The 17,848-nt window shown below is 56.9% G+C and overlaps 1 protein-coding gene across 1 annotated transcript; it reads left to right on the top strand.

The window, feature by feature from the left end:
• Positions 1–1,502: 1,502 nt before the first annotated feature.
• LOC114489472 (butyrophilin subfamily 3 member A1-like) lies at positions 1,503–10,489 on the top strand. Its single transcript, XM_028503442.2, has 9 exons — positions 1,503–1,581; positions 1,796–2,137; positions 3,772–4,056; positions 5,358–5,558; positions 5,669–5,689; positions 5,769–5,798; positions 7,020–7,043; positions 7,451–7,477; positions 9,204–10,489. Exons 1-9 carry the CDS (start codon positions 1,503–1,505, stop codon positions 9,941–9,943), a joined length of 1,749 nt encoding a protein of 582 aa, XP_028359243.2. The 3' UTR covers positions 9,944–10,489.
• The last annotated feature ends 7,359 nt before the right edge of the window (positions 10,490–17,848 follow it).

Below are 17,848 nucleotides of genomic sequence, written 5' to 3'. Positions count from 1 at the left end.
GGGACAATATGAACCCTTCCCAACACCAGCACACTGCATGTCCCCACTCATTTGTGTCTCCTCAGTTTCTGTCCTCACTGTCCTACAGTCGTCACTGTGCAGGTCTGCCACTCTTCACTTACATTGAATCCTAGGGACTTTGTCCTTTTGGATGATATTGAAAGTGGGATTTGAGGACTGTCTCATTCTGAATATTCAATGTTGCTGTGTAGACAGGCAGCAGGTTTCTGCTTTTATATCCTGCAGTGTGACTACATTCATAGTAGTTCTAACAGTTGTTTCATTTTTTTTTGGTGGAGTTCTCAGGCTTTTCTCTATTTTGTATCATGTCATCTGAAAATGGTGAGAATTTTACTTTTTCCTCTCTAATTCGTATCATTTTTATTTCTCTGTCCTGTCTGATCAGTGTGGCCAGGACTCCCAACACTGTACTGAATGAGAGTGGTCACTGTGGGCATCTGTTTCTCCTTCCTGGTCCACAGGAACAGCCTTCAGCTTTGCACCACTGAGACTGTGTGGGTTGTTGGTTTAGGAATCATGTTTTTAAGGAAGAGGCTTTCTATATATTCGTAACAAAATTGGTTGCAGTTTGGGTATTTATATTGTATCTACACTGTGCTATTACAGATTTTACCATGATGAACACACTTAAATATAAGCCTTTGTGATAATGCCTAATTTTTTTCCTTTCAGATTCATTCTTGCAAAGGGAAAACATTCTTAAGCCAGTGTGTGTGACTGTGTGTGTGTGTATTCAAAATACATCCAGAAATATTTACATTCATATGAAGAAAGTATATGATTTCCATTATAAGTTATAAATACTTTATTCTATTATTGTTATCAGTATTAATATTATTTCGGTTATTTTAAGCTTGTATGTGATCGGGATTAAAAAACAACAAATATCTCCAGAAATAAGTGAAAATACACCCCACACTGTGAAAACTTTTAATTTAAAAGACTCAGGTAATTGTAAAAGTACAGGGTGCAAAGGACTCGGCTTGTATGGAGCAGAGTGGAAGGGGAGCCCCTGGGAGGGGCTGAGCAGGAGGGAGGTGAGGGGTCAGGACGTCCTGGCTGCTGTGCAGAGCACGGCCTTCAGGGGGCAGCAGAGAGATAAGGGACTCAGAGCAGAAGGGCCTGCCTTCCTCAGAGGGTGCTGCTGGGGCGGGAACCTGGCTGTGGCAGGGAAGTGTGGGCGAGTGGAGGGATTCTGAGCACGTTCACACAGGAGGGCCCCGCACTCCCTGGTGGAGAGGGTTCAGGTATGTGCACTACCGTTCCATGTTTCCTGGGTGGTTTCCATGTTGGAGTCCAAGGTTAGGAGATTCCTGAGCAACATCTAGAGAGGAGGCTCTCTGGTCAGATGGGATCCTGGTTGTACCTGGTCTGCCCTGGGGAGGCAGCGTCTCCATGTGGAATTCTCCACCTTCTCCCAGGTCGTCACTGCTATCCAGCCCCTGCTGGTGTCTCCCTGTCTCTCTGCCCAGCAGGGAACGATGGTGAGGCATCTGGTCCCCCGTCTGCCTGCCCTCCCTGTCTGCCTCGCCGTGGTCCAGCTGCTCAGCCCCTGCTCAGGTAGGACCTGCTCTGCATTTGTGCATCTGAAGCCTTTGCCTTGGGGCCCAGTCAGAACCCTGGACTCCCCCCACCCCTGCAGGACCGTCCAGACCCACCTGTGTGAGGACTGAGTTCCTGTCTAGGTGTCTCTCCCCTCGCCCTCCCTGCTGGGGCACCCCCTGGTCCTCGGGCCCCAGCTCCCTCTGACGGAGCCCCCCCTTCTGATGACCAGCTCAGTTTGCTGTACTTGGACCCCGTGAGCCCATCCTGGCCATGGTGGGTGAAGACGCTGAGCTGCCCTGTCACCTGTCCCCGGAGATGAGCGCTGAGACCATGGAGCTGATGTGGGTGCGGTCCAGCCCCAGGCAGGTCGTGCACACGTATGCACACAGGCAGGAGGACACGCCGGCAGCAGAGTATCGAGGGAGAACTTTGATTTCAAGAGAGGACATCACTGCGGGGAAGGCTGCTCTCCGGATTCTCAACCTCAGAGCCTCTGACAGAGGATACTACCTGTGTTATTTCCAAGATGGAGACTTCTTTGAAAATGCCCTGGTGGAGCTGAAGGTTGCAGGTGAGACTCAGGTTTGATCTGAGCTCATTTCCCTGGAGTCAAGGGCAGAGGGTCCATGCCCACCAGAGAGCACTCGGGGCTCCTCACCACCAGTGGTTCCCCAGACCCCCAACTCCAACTCCCTCCCTGCTTCTCTGAGGCCCCTGACAGACCCAGGTCTTCCCCCAGGAAGGGCTCCTGCTGCATCCAGTGAAGAGTTCCTCACGCTGCCCACCGGTTCTCAGCAGGGAAGTGGAGGTCAGGGATGGGAAGGAGGAGGACACCCCCCCACAGTGGGTGGCACACAGGTGTTTGGGTTCAGCGTGTCCCAGACAGTGGCCGTGGGCCCCCCAGGTGCCCGCTGCTGTGGGTCCAGGGGGCTGAGCTACAGGGACAGCACCTGTGGTGCCCACACCCTCCAACCAAAGGCCCCGGGACACACGTGCAGTTGAACAGGGTGTGTCCATCCCTGGAGCAGGGAGGGGGGGTGCACAGGGGAGGAAACAGGGGTGATCAGAGAGGGGGTGTGAGGGAGGACTCGGTGTGACCTCTGGGCTGTCAGGGGACTTGGGGGGATGTGGAAGCAGGGCTCTGCTCTGGGCTGGGTGCTGTCAGGAAGGTGCAGGGGTGTCGTGGGTCACTCCCAGCCAGGACAGGGGAGGGTGGTCACTGCTGAGGTCTGCACACTGTTCCTGCTTCCTCTGTGCTCAGACCGACTGCTGAGTGGTCTTGACCTTGTCCTGCCCCGTCCCAGGGACAAGGTGACCTTGTCTGAGGTGCTGCCCCGTGAAAGTGCTCGTGTCCGGGTGTCGGGGCTGCACTTCACCTTCTCAGGACACAGCCCCGCCCTGGGCTTCTGCCTGGTGGGTCCCTGGGGAGCCGGCAGGGGATGGACTGTAGGGGGTCCTGGCTTTGTCCCTGCAGGGCCTCCTCAGCCAGACACTGTCCCTCCCTGTAGATCACAGGTCCTTTGAAGAGAGTCCTCCCCACAGGACTCTGTCCTCTCAGGTCTGTAAGGGGCTTCCCCCCTGCTGCCCTTGTGTTTAGGGATTCAGTGTCAGTAGGAAAAACCCCACAGTTCCTGCCTGGGTCAGCGCTCCTCTGTGGAGAAGTGTCCCCTCTCCACAGTCACGTGACACAAACTTCCCACAGTGGAGGGGCCCGAAAGGAGGCTGACACCTGCAGCATGAATCACAGCAAGTGTTTGCTGAGGGGACTTACATATAACGCACACCTGGGGGGTCTCCACACCTGGGGAAGCGGGAAGACAAGTGTATGTCCTTCCCCACACGGCAGGCAGGGCAAAGGACTTACAAGGGACAGATGGGATGAATAGAGGCAATGGGGTGTGATCTTCAAATAGCAGGGAATTTATCTGCTTGCAGATGGGGGGGGAGGGTCCAGCAGTCTCCATGGAGACTGAGGGGAAACAACCTCTGGTCTGGCCCAGATCCCCCTGGATCCAGCAGGAGGGTCCAGCCATGGTCAGGCAGGGGTCACACCGTGGGTCAGTCTCTCCTGCACAGCACACTCTGGGAACAGCTCCTGGGGAATCCCTGCGGGGCTCATCCAGGGTGGGTGTGCCCCTCCCTGCTGTGGGGACCCTCACCAGTGCAGAGGGCTCCCCAGGATTCAGGCTCACTGTTCCTCCCCAGCGCTGGGCTCTGAGCCCCAGGTTGACATGAAGGGCTACGAGGCTGGAGGGATCCGTGTGGAGTGCACGTCTGCCGGCTGGTACCCGCAGCCCCAGATCCAGTGGAGAGATGCCAGGGGACACAGCTTGTCTGCTGAGGGGGCCACAGAGGCTGCAGACCCCCAGGGCCTTTATGCAGCCTCAGCCTCTGTGATCCTGGAGGACAGCTCTGGGGAGGGGGTCTCCTGTGTCATCAGAAACCCCCTGCTGGGCCAGGAGAGGTCATCATCCATGGTTTCCATTGCAGGTGAGTGCCCTGCCCACTGCCCTGGACTCCTGGGTGGCCCCTGGGGGAAGGTGTGGTTGTCTGCTGCTGACCTGGGTCTCTGCAGGGAACAGAAGGGACAGAGCAGGGACCTGCTGCTCCTTCCCCATGAAGCTGTTTGTGTCACAGACACCTTCTGAGCACTTCCTGGGGCCACACACAGTGCCAGGGGATGGGGACTGGGGACAAAGGTCACGATGAGCAAAGACATGAGAAAAGGTGGAAAATATGTACAACACAGATCTTAGAAAAAATGGCTGATCTCCTTAAAATATCAAACAACCAAGTAGAACAATGAGCAGAGAACAGGAATTATCAGTTCACAGAACAGGAAATGACTCAGGAAAAGGTGTCCAATCTCACTGACTAGGGAGGTGATTTCCACCTGTGAGACTGGCAACAGAGGAAAAAACGAGGTGGTTGGTAAGACATTCTGGTGGCAGCATTGTGGGGAGATGGTGACTCTTAGAGGTTTGTGGCTACTGTTTGGTGTAGTTTTGGTGTCAGTGAGCACAACTTCCACTGGGAACACCAGAGCCACTGCATCCAGAGTACTCACTCAGTTACGCAAGACCCACTTCTGGGAAATTATCTGACAGATCAGCTCACATTTCTGTGTAATGATTCATATAAAAGGTTATTTCCTGCACCGTTAACTGTAACAACAAAGAGCCAGAGACGGTGCAAGTGCCCCCGAGGGGCCGTGTGTGCAGGGGGCGCTGCCCTGTGAGAGCAGACACAGACCTGCCCCCTGTGCTGAGGCGGGAAGGCCGCCCAGACCCGGGGGAGCAGAGGGAACCACCTGTGGACCCGCTGGTGTGGAGTGCCGTCTGCGGTGTGAACAAGATGAAATAAAACTGTATCTGTGTTTTTACACCTTAATAAAACTTGCATGGCCCTCACCCTGGGAGAGTGCCCATCTCTTACCCATCAGGAACAGGTGGTTAAGTCATTAGTTCAAGGTCACAGAGCTAGTCAGGTGGAAGACCCAGAATTGGAACCCAGGTCCTCCAGTCCCAAAGTTCACATTCTTAATCCCCAGATCAAAGTGACTCAGAAGGAGATAATAAGTGGCAGAGGGAGGAGCAGTGGAGAGATTCCAATGACTTTGTATACGTTCTTTTATATTAAAAATATTCCCACATGAGAGGCAGTTACTGCAAGACAACGGTGTTATGTGCCAGTGAAAGTTCTGGGCACTTTGTGGGGAGAGAACGATTGTTTTCAGTCCCCAGATACTCTGAGACCCGAGGTGGCCATCAGCTGAGGCTCACCCTCCGCAGGCCCCTTTTTCCGGAACGCGCAGCCCTGGGTGGTGGCCCTGGGCGTGACCCTGCCGGCTCTGCTGGGGCTCCTGGCTGGGACGGGGTTCTTCCTGTGGCGACAGCAGAAGAAGATCCAGGCCCTGTCCAAGGAAAAGGAGAGGGAGCGAGAGGAGAAAGAAGCAGCTCAGGCCGAGGAGCGGCGGGAGCGAGGCGCCAAAGGTGAGGCTCCTCTGCAGGTGGTCAACACCTTCTGTCCACACCCCGCACCCACAAGGTGGATCCTGTATTCGATCCCCTTTAAAGGAGTTTCTTTTTCTGTTTATTTCCAGAGAAGCTGCAGGAGAAACTCAGTAAGTGGTGGAACCGGCCCACACATCCTGGGGTCCCTGCATTACACGTGTCACTGACCCCTCACGTTGTTCCCTGCAGGATGGACAAAGATACCCTACCTACCACATGAGTACCTGGATCCGCATCTCTGCCTCTCTTCTTCCATATTTCAGCCCCTTCCCTCCCCGCCAACCTCCTAGGGGCAGGAATGAGGACGCTGATGAGGGGACCAGGCAGTGGTCTTCTCAGTGGGGAAGGGGCTGGGGTCTCTCTCCACCAGGGGGCGCTCCTGCAGGACACCCTGGGAACCCCAGAAAGGGGAGTAGGTGGGCTCAGTGTGTGAGTCCTTTCCTCCCTGGTTGGTTCACAAACTCTGTAGCCCACCAAAAGAAAGGCAGAAGGAGCAAAAAGTGTCTTAAAAACAGGAGTGGCCGTGTCAGTTGTCACAGACTTACCGTTATTACTGAAAAAATAGTATCTGAAATTTTCTCATTAGGTTGCTTCCTGTTTCCGGAGTAGGCAGGAAATAATACGGATTGAGGTGAATGAATTCCAGCACACAGGTACACGCGTGTGCACACAGGGCAGCTCATGCACAGGCACACTCAGGTCCTGTCATCATTTATATGAGATGATGACCTGGTCATCACTTATATGACAGGGTCACAGTCCAGGTCCCCCAGGGGCTGTCTGACCACAGATAGTCCCAAACCCTGAATACACGAGGCTTTTCCTTTTCACGTAAAGAAGGCTTCTTGTTGGCACAGCAGCATCACAGCATCACTGTTCCTGCACGTTGGGGACATTAATAGGTAAAATACGGGTGACTGATCACCAGTGCTGTGACACTGTGATCATCCGTCTGTCACAGAGATGCTCCTCAGGGACTAAGGGCAGGGGGGATCCCCAGGGTGGACCTGCTGGACTCCAGAGGGGATTCGGGAGGGGACAGGTCGGAGCAGACAGCAGGGGACCTCATCACGCTGCTGAGACTGATGTGCAGTTTAAAACTTGTGAATTGTTTGTTTCTGCAACTTTTATTCACCATCCCCAACCGTGGGTGACAGAAGGTCACTGAAACTTCAGAAGCTAAAGCAGGGATGAGAGGTGACGGCTGCACAGACACGGACAGGACAGCTGTGCGGTGACCCTGGGACAGCCCGTGCAGGGCACCTGGGGGTCCTGAGCTGCAGCTGATGGAAAGAGGAGGGGGAGCCAGGGAGGGAACAGGCAGAGGGGGAGGTGGGGAGGGTGGGGGGCACATAGGAAGATGACAGGGGGGCACAAGGGAAAGAAAGGAAACGACTCAGAAAGGACAGTTCAGGTGACTGTCTGTCTCCATTGCAGGTTGGGAGCAGTCTCAGGTCTATACAGGTGAGTGAGCCTGAGGCTCTCAGGTTTCCCGGCTCCTGTGGGGGAAGCACGTGCAGCCTTTCCTGCTGGGGGAGGAGCCATCCCATCCAGCTCAGAGGCTCATTCTCTGTGTCTGCACCACCCCCTCCTGTCTGGTCACTCAGACAGGACCTTCCAGACCCAGTGTCCCCTCACCCTGCTGGCACCCACGCCCACACCTGGCACAGCCTGGTCGTGTCCTCACTGCCCCAGCGTGATGGAGGGAAGCCCAGCACTGGGAGAGGGTTCAGCCTGGTCTGCAGAGCTGCAGATGAGGGGAGTGGACGTTGGAGGGGACTGAGGAGAGGAGAGAGAAGAGGCTCAGTGAGGACAGTGGGGAGGGGGGGACAGAGAATGACCTTTCCTTGTCTGTGTCTCCTTCCTTCCAGAGTGGAAGACGGCCCTCTTCCAGCCTGGTGAGTGGGTCCCTCTGTGTCCCCAGGACAACCCCGAGGGCCCCTTCTCCCTCTTTCCTCTCCAACTCTTTCCTGAGGGAGGTGACCTGAGGTCGTGGTCTCAAAGGTGTGCCCACCTGCTGCCCAGAGCCCAGGGACCAGGGACAGCAGCTGTCCTGGGGTCCACAGGTCTCTGTGGGAGGAAGAGGCAGGAAGGGCGGGGCTGGAGGGAGGGGCTGCAGGGAGAGGGAGGGGGGACCCGACCAAGCTCCTCCCCTCCTGCCCCCGTGTGTCCCCGAGTTCTGCCGTGTTCCACAGTCACTGCTGCTCTGTGAGGGCTGGGACAAGGGCTGAGTGAGGTGGTGACTGTGTGTTGTCAGAGCACCCACAGGAACCAGACGGCCTGTTTGAAGGGGGTGTTTGTCTGACAGTAATGACCATGGTGAGGAGAAAATATCTTAAGTTCTAAAGGCATCGCCGACAACTCCTCAAACTACAACAAACAGTGTTATAGGCTGATGCACTCCCAGGGGTGCAGAATCGGAGAGGACAGAGGACCCCACAACCTGCACAGATCATTCCCTGACAGCACACCCCTGACAGCACTTTCTCACACTGTGACTCGGGCACTGATGACTGACAGGAACAGGGACAGAGAATGGGGCAGCACCAGCCACACCCCCCGGTGGTCCTGTCACTCTGGCTGTTGGTGACAAAAGTGCTCATGGCTGTGTTTAAGGGACACGGATGACCATCACCTGGAGGCTTTGGTGTGCTGGCTGAGGACAGTGAGGCAGGTCAAAGGTCACAGCAGGAAGAGGTGAAGGAAATCCCTGACACAGAGACGGGGTTGGGTGTGTTCACAGTGACAGGTGGGGTAACGTTAGGGAGACCAACAAGGATGACTGGGCCCCAGGTCTCCCAGCAGTGGGAGCTGTGACCCCCCTGGGCCGAGGGCAGAGGGACAGGGAGGACTCACTGGGACCTGGAGGAGGCAGCAGGGGCTCACGGGAGCTCCCGGGGGAGGTGCTGGGGTAGAGCATCTCCCCGGGGGATGTGGGGGTCAGCGCTGTGTCCCCTCTCCTCCCTCCTTCCTGTGTGCAGCCTGAGCCTCCCCTTGGCCAAACCCCACAGTAACCAGAGGCCAGGGACCCAGGGGTGCTGTCCATGGAGGACTAAGTCCTGGGCCAGAGTGGGGGGACAGGTGGGGAGTGGACCCCAGAGCACATGGGGCCCCAGCCTGGCCCCGAGCACAGGAGGGACACGGTGTCTGTCGTCACACCAGGGGCTTCCTCTGTGCCCAGCCTGGGGCTCAGTCTACCACCCATTTGTCCTCTTCCTCCCCAGAGACCAGTGTTTTACCCCCAGTTCTCAGACATGATATTGAACTTGAGATGTTCCATAGCTGGTGTCTGAGGAAAGAGAGACTGTGCAGGAAAGGACGTCCCCCAGCTCAGGGGGCAGAGCCAGGGCTGACGTTTAACCCATGTGACTATACAGCACAGGTGGGCTCGGACATTCTGGGGCAGAAACAGGAAAATGGTAGATCCCAGCCCTCCTCACCCTCCCCTTCCTCACCAATTACGAGACCCCCACAGCGTCCCTGGCACGGCCGAGGGTCATGTCCAGGGTGGGCTGGGGACCCCAGACTGTGGGCTTGGCCTCCTGCCCAGACCCAGGCCTGGAAGGCTGAGGCTCTGAGGTCCAGGAACCATGGCTGACCCCACGCCCTCTGACCCCCCTGCAGCGGATGTGTCTCTGGACCCAGACACGGCGCACCCCAACCTCCTTGTGTCTGAGGACAAGAGGAGCCTGCAGTGGACAGACACATGGCAGAACCTGCCAGAAAACCCCGAGAGATTTTATGGGTGTCACTGTGTGCTGGGCTGTGAGAGCTTCACCTCAGGGAGACACTTCTGGGAGCTGGAGGTGGGGGACAGAAAAGATTGGCGTGTTGGGGTGTGCAGGGAGGACGTGATGAGAAAAGAGTGGGTTAAAATAGCCCCCGAGAATGGATTCTGGATAATGGGGCTGAAACCTGGGAATGAATGCGTGGCTCTCACAGACCCGCAGATCCCACTGACCAATGTGAGCCCCCCTGAGAAGGTGGCAGTTTTCCTGGACTGTGAGCTGGGGCAGGTCTCGTTCTACAATGCCCTCGACGGGTCTCGCATCTTCACCTTCCCACCCACCTCCTTCTCTGGGCCTCTGAGGCCTGTTTTCTTCATTTGGAAAACTGAGCCCACTCCCCTGACCATTTGCCCAGCACAGAATACAGGGAGGACAACCCTTGTGCCTGACCCAGGAACTGACCCTTCCCTGGAGACCCCAGTGGCCCCGGGCTCAGCTGGTGGGAGTGGGGACCCTCAGGCTGAAGAAACGTCTCTGCTTCCTGCTGCCCAGCCTGGAGCCGAGGGCCCCCTGGACAGCAAACCTCTCAGCAGGAAGGCACTCACTGAAACCACACTGAGTGACGGACTTCACTAACATTCACTCAATTTTTCCACACGAGAGACAAGGAGACCAGGGTGCAGACAGTGAGTTAACTTTCCAAAGGTGAGTCAGGGGCTTCGAACAACCAGAGCTGACACCTATAGGTGACTTCGCATGTGCTGGGTGCTGTGCTAAATGCTTCAGGTGAATCTCAGTCATCCTCACAACCACCCTGTGAAACAGCCTCATTATGAAAGTGTGGAAACTGAGGCAGGATCAAGTTCACTGAGGTACATAATTCACACAGATTTTAGTGCCGAATGATGTCCATCCCCTGCCCCTCCCCCTCCCTCTCGTCTGCACCTTTGCAGCTGATTGTCCTGTTGGGCAGGGTCATGGGCAGCCCTCAGGGTCCCTCCCAGGGCACCAAGGGTAAAGGTCACTGCAGGTGACTGTGAAGGCCACACCCACTTGGATCCTTCAAGGTCAACTGTCAGAGCCATGGTCCACCCTTCACTGACAGGCTCTGCAGGACGCCGTGGTCCAGGGGATGAACTCACAGTGACCCCATCACACAGGCTGAGAAGGGACCAGCGGCCACTTTCTGAAGCAGCCTGTGACTCGTGGGCACAGAGCAGACCCACCCCCCCACCTCCCACCTGGAGGTCCTCTGTGAGCAGGAGGGTGGGGGGAGGGGGCAGACGGACGTCAGTGGAAGGTTCATCACACGGTGGGACCCACGTCCAGGACAGGGACGCCCACTGCTGACCACCCACTGAGGTTCCCGAGGTCCCTGTCACCTGTGGGTCCTGGGGAAAGGCCGCTCTTCCTCATCATCATCATCGTCCCTGTGACTATTCACCATGTGTCCCCTCACCCCACATGTGGGTGTCATGTCACATGTGTAAATAAATGTGTCAATCATTGTCACCCTTTGACAGAGCTCTTTCTGGATCTAACCCCATGGATAACTCACCAGGTTCACAGTTTACCTCCTGGGCACATTGTTTCCCAATCTTTATTGGATTAATTTTCTATTTTGCTGTAATAGTATAAATTTCAGGACCTAATGCAATAGAAATCTGTTATCTCGCAATTCTCTGGGTCAGAACCAGCACGGCTCTCGCCAGACTGTGTTTAAAGTGTCTGCAGGCTGCCATTTCTCTTGTTTGTTTGTTTGTTGTTGTTTTGGGGGTGACCCAGGGACGAGTCTGCGTTGCTGACTCTGGCTGCTGGCAGAGCTGAGTTCCCTGCAGTGACGGGACCCAGGGGGCCCCTCTTGCTGCTGTCAGAGGAGCTGAGACCCTCCAGGCTGGGAACACCTGGGGTCGTTCTCGCAGGGACAGACGTGAGGGGACAAGTCAGGTGAAGGGAATGACATGAGGACAGAGTCCCAGGAGCGGAGTCACTGCTGGTGGGGCCCTTGCTCGTGAGCTACCTGCAGTGTCCAGTGGAGACGGTGCCGAGGACGAACAACCTTTGTGAGCAGGGGAGGGTGGCCCTGCTCCTTCACGGTGTCACAGCCCAGGACAGTGCCATCCACCGCTGTCATTCCCAACCAGCCTCATCCTGAGATGAGGCCATCATGTGCCTGAGGGTGGCAGGTCCCTTGTTTCTCTTTGGTGACTTTTTCACAGTGTGACCCTTGGGGATAGTTTCTCTCAGCACTTCAGGCCCCCACAGACCAGCAGGTGTTTGTCTAAGGTCCTGTCTACCCTGGCAGGGGGGGCTTCCTCCTGCCCGAGGGCCCAGTGAGGGGGTGTGTCCTGCTGAGCTGTGGGCATGAGTTTGAGAAGCACAGTGAGCTCAGTAGGGCCGTGAGCAGGGCAGAAGGTGGAACCCCACGGAGTAGCCCCTGCTGCTGCTCAGAGATCTCTAAGGGTCCTTGTCAGTAACATGCGTTAGGATCAGACATTTTAGACATGTTTTTTCTGTCACAGACCTGGGGTCCAAGCCCGTCACTGAAATGAAGGGCCATGAAGATGGGGGCATCTGGCTGGAGGGCACCTCCATAGGGTGGTACCCAGAGCCCCATGCAGTGTGGGGGACCCCTATAGTGAGCTCATGCCCACCCTAGAGGACACTCACACCGAGGACACAGACGGCCTCTGCAGGGTCACCATGGCCATGACCATCAGGGACAGCTCTGTGAGGACCAGCCCTGCTCCGTCAGTAACACCTGCTGGGCCAGGAGAGGGGCTCTGGGGTCTCTTTTCCAGGTCAGCTCCCTGCCCTCTGGGGGCCCGGCCCGTGGACACAGGACCCTCAGCAGACAGTTGGGAGCCTGAGTGGGGCTGGGGGAGGGGCGGGGCTGGGAGGGTCCTGGGCCCTGAGGAGCTGAGGCTGCAGCTGAGCTGAGGCCTCTCCCCTCCTCACAGGGGGCATCAGAGGGTCTCCCATCCCAGGAGGAGGAGTCTCGTCTCTGAGGGTAAATCTGCTCATTTTCCCTGTTGTGGTTCTGATGCTGCAGCTACGGTTGTGTGTTCAGGACAATCACACGCCATGGAGAGCGGTGGGGGCAGGGGGCTGTCTGCAGCTGGTGGTGCTGATGCTGAAGCCTCCCCTCCCCTCCGTGGGGTTTTCCAGGGACCTAGCTGGGAAAGATGCACCAACAAACATTCATAAAGTCACTCAACAAACACCTAACAAGGATCACGTATGTTTGAGGCTCAGTTCTAGAAACAGGAAATAAATCAGTAAAGAAAATACATAAAGATCCCTTCCCTCATGGGGCTCCCCCTCTACAAAAGCAGAGAGTAATCTATAAAACAACTAAAGCCTGGAGTAAAATAATTAATTAAACTAATATATTATAGGGTGAGACATGCTATAGAAAAATTAATTGGGAAAGGATATATGAGGGGGGGGGGCTCAAAGCATGGGAGCGGTGATGGAACCGGAAAGGTGAGGGGAGGCTCCTGTGAGAAGGGGGCAAGAGGGCACGTGGGGGGTGAGCACCAGGGAGCAGGAGGGGCAGGTGCCTGGGGCCTGAGGCAGCAGCACGTCTGGCAGTTTCCAGGAACCCGGGAGGCAGGTGTGGGTGGAGGGACTGAGTGCAGGGACAAGGGGAGGAGAGGAGTGTGGACCTGGAAGGGGCCCAGACCAGATGGGGCAAAGCAGGTCCCAGGGGGCCTGTGGTGGAGTCTCGGTGAGACAGGAGCCATGGCAGGGACAGGAGCAGAAGCCGGAAGGAGGGCGTTGCAGTGACCAGGCCACAGTGAGGGCGGCTCAGCGGGGACGGTGACGGTTGTGGGTTTTCATTCGTCTGGTCCTTCCCACGGGGACTGCAGGTGCTGCTGCTCTTGTCTCCTCAGCCCTGACAGGTGACACACCTAGAACTACTTGGTGACCAGCTGACGGCTTCTGTTTGAGGGAAACCGTCCATGGACTGGGGGCTGCAGGGCCTCACCCGGAGGGGAGCCTCCCCCCGAGAGATTTGGGGTGACAGGAAGGGATGCAGAGGCAGAAAGGGGCCTGTCTCGGGGGGCAGGTTGTCCTGGTGAGGCAGCTGCTCCTGTGTGTGGGGCGGGGGGGGGGGGGGCAGGTGAGTGGCTGAGCTACCGGGAGGGTTGCCCTGGGCGTCTGTCCGTTTCCCTGACAACGGGGTGTTTCCAGCGCGCCCAGCAGACGTCAGCGAGGGTGCGTTGTGTGGGCCACTGGGGCGGCCTCTGCTCTGTGGGTCCACGTGTGCGAGTTGTCTGCATCAGCCCCAGCCGTGGCCCCCGCTGTGGCTCCTGAGAGGGAAGAGGACAGAGCAGGGACCTGGGCGAGCTCCTCAGAGGTGCACCCAGGGGTGCTCTCGCCTGGGTCTCCCTGGTCTCACTGACTGGGACTTTGCTAGTCTTCGTTCCAGAAGGAGTCTTCATCCCCAGCCCCCCTGCCTGGACGGTGGCCCTGGCGGTCCTCCCCCCGCTCTGCTCCTCCTCGTCATGTCGGGTCGGATCGGAAGGCACCTGCTTCTCTGTTTCCGGGCCCGGACCGGCCTTCCCGGTGCCCGACTCAGTGGGACGTTGTCCTCGCCGCCGTGGGGACGAGCGTTGCTGGGCGGCCCCTCCCCGTGGGCTGACAACACCCTCACACACACACCCACGTGCAGAGCAGGGGGCCTCACCTACAGCCCAGTTTTCTCTAGTGAAAATGGACCTTCCTGAGTATATTGACCCATTTCACACCCATTCCCCTCCCAGCGCCACCCACAGGTCTGGGAGAGAACTGCACCTGGGGCCCTGGATCCCGGGAAACTCTAAAGAGGTGAGAAACCATCTGCCCAGAAGCTCCCGTCCAGGTGGGGACGAGGCGGCTTCTCTGTGTCAGAGAAACCGGGGTGCTCCCGACAAGACTGGCATGTGTCCCGCTTACTGATACGACTTCTAGCAGCAAAGCTTTCGGTGGATGAATCTGTGGGTGAGACAGCAGGGGGCCCTCAGAGAAGGGGCTCCCCCCACTCTGTGGCTGCAGCCTGACCTGGGCAGGAAAGTCACGCCCTGTCCCCCGCGGGGTTGGCTGGGAGGGACGCGCCTGTCGCCCCGCCTGACCACGGGCAGGGAGAGTTCGCGTGCAGCCCCGGTGCTCTGCGCCGCAGGGCCCGGCTCCCGCTGGATTTACCCTCTGAGCCAACCGCGGGCCTGTCCGCAGCTCCCTGCCGGCGCCCACGGTCCCGGCCGATTCAACAGCAACAGTGACCCCCGGACTGGGGGGCAGGGAAGGGATCTGCTCCGTGCAAACCGGCTCCACTGGGACGGAGCAGGGACGTGGGAACGGGGCTGCGGGACTGTCCTGGGGACAGGAGGCCCAGGGACCAGACCACTGAGTGACTGGACAGCTGCCCCCAGTCAGCTCTGCGCCCCTGCTCTGCCCCGGGAGAGATGTGCCCCCTCTGCCCCAGGTTCAGTCCCAGGTGGGAAGAGAAACTGCATCTCTCACACTGAGGGGAGCTGGATACCTGGACAGAAATTCCATTCCTCGTCCCTCATTGGTCCGCCGTCAAGCAAACCAGGACTCCAGATCTACAATTTGATTGGTCCGAAGGCCACTGTCCTGTTTGAGCCGCTGTGATTGGCCGGGGCTGCACTCCTGTGACTGGAATTGGAAGCCGGGGTCCTGTTGCTTGAAGCGGGATTCCGGGAAGGGCGGGCTCCGCGGGAAGAATCAGGTGCGGGAAGGGTCAGTGCGGGGCCCGCAGCCCAGTGCAGGCCTCTCTGTGACGTCCAGTTTGTGGGAGGGACCCTGAGCAGAAATGGCCACCAGGCTCTGTTCTTCGATGTGTGAGCCCAGGTACCCACCAAGACCCCCTGTTAGGGGTGTCTTTTTTTCTGAGGGTTCACACTGCCATCTTGAAGGGATTCATGGGGCCCCGCATCCTACAGGTCCCCAGGAACGACAGTCCCCTGCTGTGGCATCAGCGGAGAAGCCAGAACCTCTGTCATCAGATGCCAGGGGACCAAGGGAAGGGGCCTGAGTTGGTGCTTGTCCTGTGTCAGGCTGTGGGGAGCATCCTGCTGACAGGTCATTGGAGGTGGCCTTGACCTTAGCAGGAGGGGCCAGGGACCTGGGTCAGACTGTCCGTGAAAGGAGGGAGACTAGACATTTAGAAGCGAGGGATACCCACTGAGTGTTTTGAAATTACGACAGAAAATTACTCCTACATCCACGCTTTAAACACAGCTTTGGTGCTTCACAGATTTCAGCACCCTGTTCTGCGTGACAGGTGTGTGGACGCTCCCAGGGGAAGGTGTGCTGACGCTCCCAGCTTACTTTAAAAGGCTGCAGATGAGTAAGCATAGGGGCATCAGCAGAAGGATGGATGACTATGAAGTAAGCGTGTGTTATAAACGTGCACTGTGGACTCTCAACAGCAGGTGTGCAGAGGCCTGGAGGCACAGGGCACACTGACAGCCGTCAGAAGGGAGGGGTGGGGGGCTGAGTGGGAGAAGGTGAAGGCATGAGCCAGAAACACACACACACACACACACACGCACACACCTGTGTGGTGAAAGCCAGAAGGAAAGGGTGTTGGGGGTGGATGGAGGTGGGGAAAGGGGCAAAAAATGGGGACAGAAAGGGACTTTCCTTGCAACAACAGGTGCACAAAGCAGTGAGCAGATGAAGTTTTATTGGGTTCCACACTCCAAAACTATGAGTTTGTGAATCAATATCACCCCAATACATTCAAATTTTTAAAATTATAGTGCAGTTTATAAAAGGAAAAAGAGAAACTATTAAAAACAAGCAGTAGGTATATTCAGTGTTCATTGAAACATTCTCTAAACTATGTTCTGTGTTTGTAATATTCCCCGACAAACCGCTGACAGATGGACGTGGGGCGGGAAGAACCATGTTCTGCTGCTGGTAACAGAGACCAGAGGTGCCCGGGGGTTCAACTAAACACGGTTCACGTTCCTCTCACGTGAGATGACCCCAGAGGACGGCGGTCCAAAGCTGTCATAGAGCTCAGAGAGGCATCCACGCCCCAGCCTCCACCTGTCTCCATTCTCTGCCCTCCCAGTGTGTGGCTTCCATCCCCAGGTGGCCTCTTGGTGACAGGATGGCTGCTGAGCTCCAGCTCCAGAGATGGTGTCCACCCAAGAGAAAGGAAGAAGTGGGGGCAGCATGGAACTCTCTGGAGAAACACAACACAGCACCCACCTGGAAACCATCAGCTCAAACTCAGTCCCTAGAATTCAGGGGTGTCAAACTCATTTTCACTGGAGACAACATCAGCCTCACGGTTGCCTTCAAAGGGTGGAATGTAATTTTAGGACCTTATAAATGTAACTGCGCCTTATTAGGGGCAAGGAGCTCGGCACTGCTGCTGGGGAGAAACTAGCTGCTGGGCGGGATAAAACGAAGCAGAGGGTCGGTTTTGGTCGTCGGGCCTTGTGCTTGCCTCCTGTGCCCTAGATACTCCCGTCATTGACAGGGATGGACACACGAAGTACCTTCCTCCCAGAAACAAGGTTTGTTCACTGAGAAGCAGCAGGGAACAGATGGGGCACAAGGGAGCAGCCTCCTCCACCCCAGAACCCACATTCACACGATGGGATGCATCACAGTCCATCAGCCACAGTCACACTCTGCCCTGGGAGCTCAACTCATGCCCTTGAGACCTAAACACAGTGTCTCTGGAGGCCCCAGGCCACAGGTGGACCCTGTTGGTCCCCAAGTCCCCTGACAGACACACTCACAGCCTCTCCTGTCCAGCCTCAGAGAACACAGACCCTGCAGCAGAGGAGAGGTGAGCACACCTGAAACCCAGGTGCAGCTCAGGTGAGGGGCAGAGGGTGGATGGACCCTCTCAGCAACGCCCCCATGAACCTTCCCTGGAAAACCTGGAACCTGCCCATCGGTCCCTGACAGCACCGCCCGTGGGAACCTGAACACGGTGCTGCTTGGGAGTGGATCTGAGACCTGAGTGTCACAGGGGCCAGGACAGGTGGTGTGGGCCTGCCCTCTCTCTGTCCCACCTGCACTGGGCTCTGCTGTCAAAGACGTTAGCCAACGACCACAGTGACCCTGTAATCCTGCACCCTCCTCTCCTCCCACACTGCCCTCTGCTGCTCTGTCCTGGTTCCTCTGCTAAACACACTGTGACACAAGTGACATGAAGCAGGTGTGTACAGTGAGATACTGCTCACACCCCCCCACACCCAGGACTGATTCATGCAGGTGAGCACACAGAGACACAGAGGGAGGGAGTCAGAGCTGGAGCTGGTCTGCACTGCCCCATCCATCTCGGGGTCCCTGTTCATGCCAACCTTGCCTACTGGTTTCTGCCCAGGCACTGATGAGACACAAGGCTCTGAGCCAATCAGAGAACAAGTGTTTTCATAGAGAGACTTTTGCCCTGTTTCCCTTGGTGAACACCCTTTCTTCCTCCCCACCCTTCCTTCCAGATCATAGATGCACCTATGATAAAGAGCCCTGGAATACCTTTGCTCTGTGATTTTCAGTTGAGAGTTC

This window comes from Phyllostomus discolor, chromosome 14 (assembly GCF_004126475.2).
Source record: "Phyllostomus discolor isolate MPI-MPIP mPhyDis1 chromosome 14, mPhyDis1.pri.v3, whole genome shotgun sequence".
Taxonomy (NCBI): Eukaryota; Metazoa; Chordata; class Mammalia; order Chiroptera; family Phyllostomidae; genus Phyllostomus; species Phyllostomus discolor.
The sequence above is the reverse complement of the archived record's forward strand: the minus strand, read 5'-3'. Positions and strand labels throughout refer to the sequence as shown.

Coding starts and splice junctions, on each gene's coding strand:
- LOC114489472 (XM_028503442.2), top strand. CDS start 1,503: ATGGTGAGGCATCTGGTCCCCCGTCTGCCTGCCCTCCCTGTCTGCCTC. Junction 1,582..1,795: donor GCTGCTCAGCCCCTGCTCAG/GTAGGACCTGCT, acceptor TCTGATGACCAG/CTCAGTTTGCTGTACTTGGA. Junction 7,478..9,203: donor GACGGCCCTCTTCCAGCCTG/GTGAGTGGGTCC, acceptor ACCCCCCTGCAG/CGGATGTGTCTCTGGACCCA.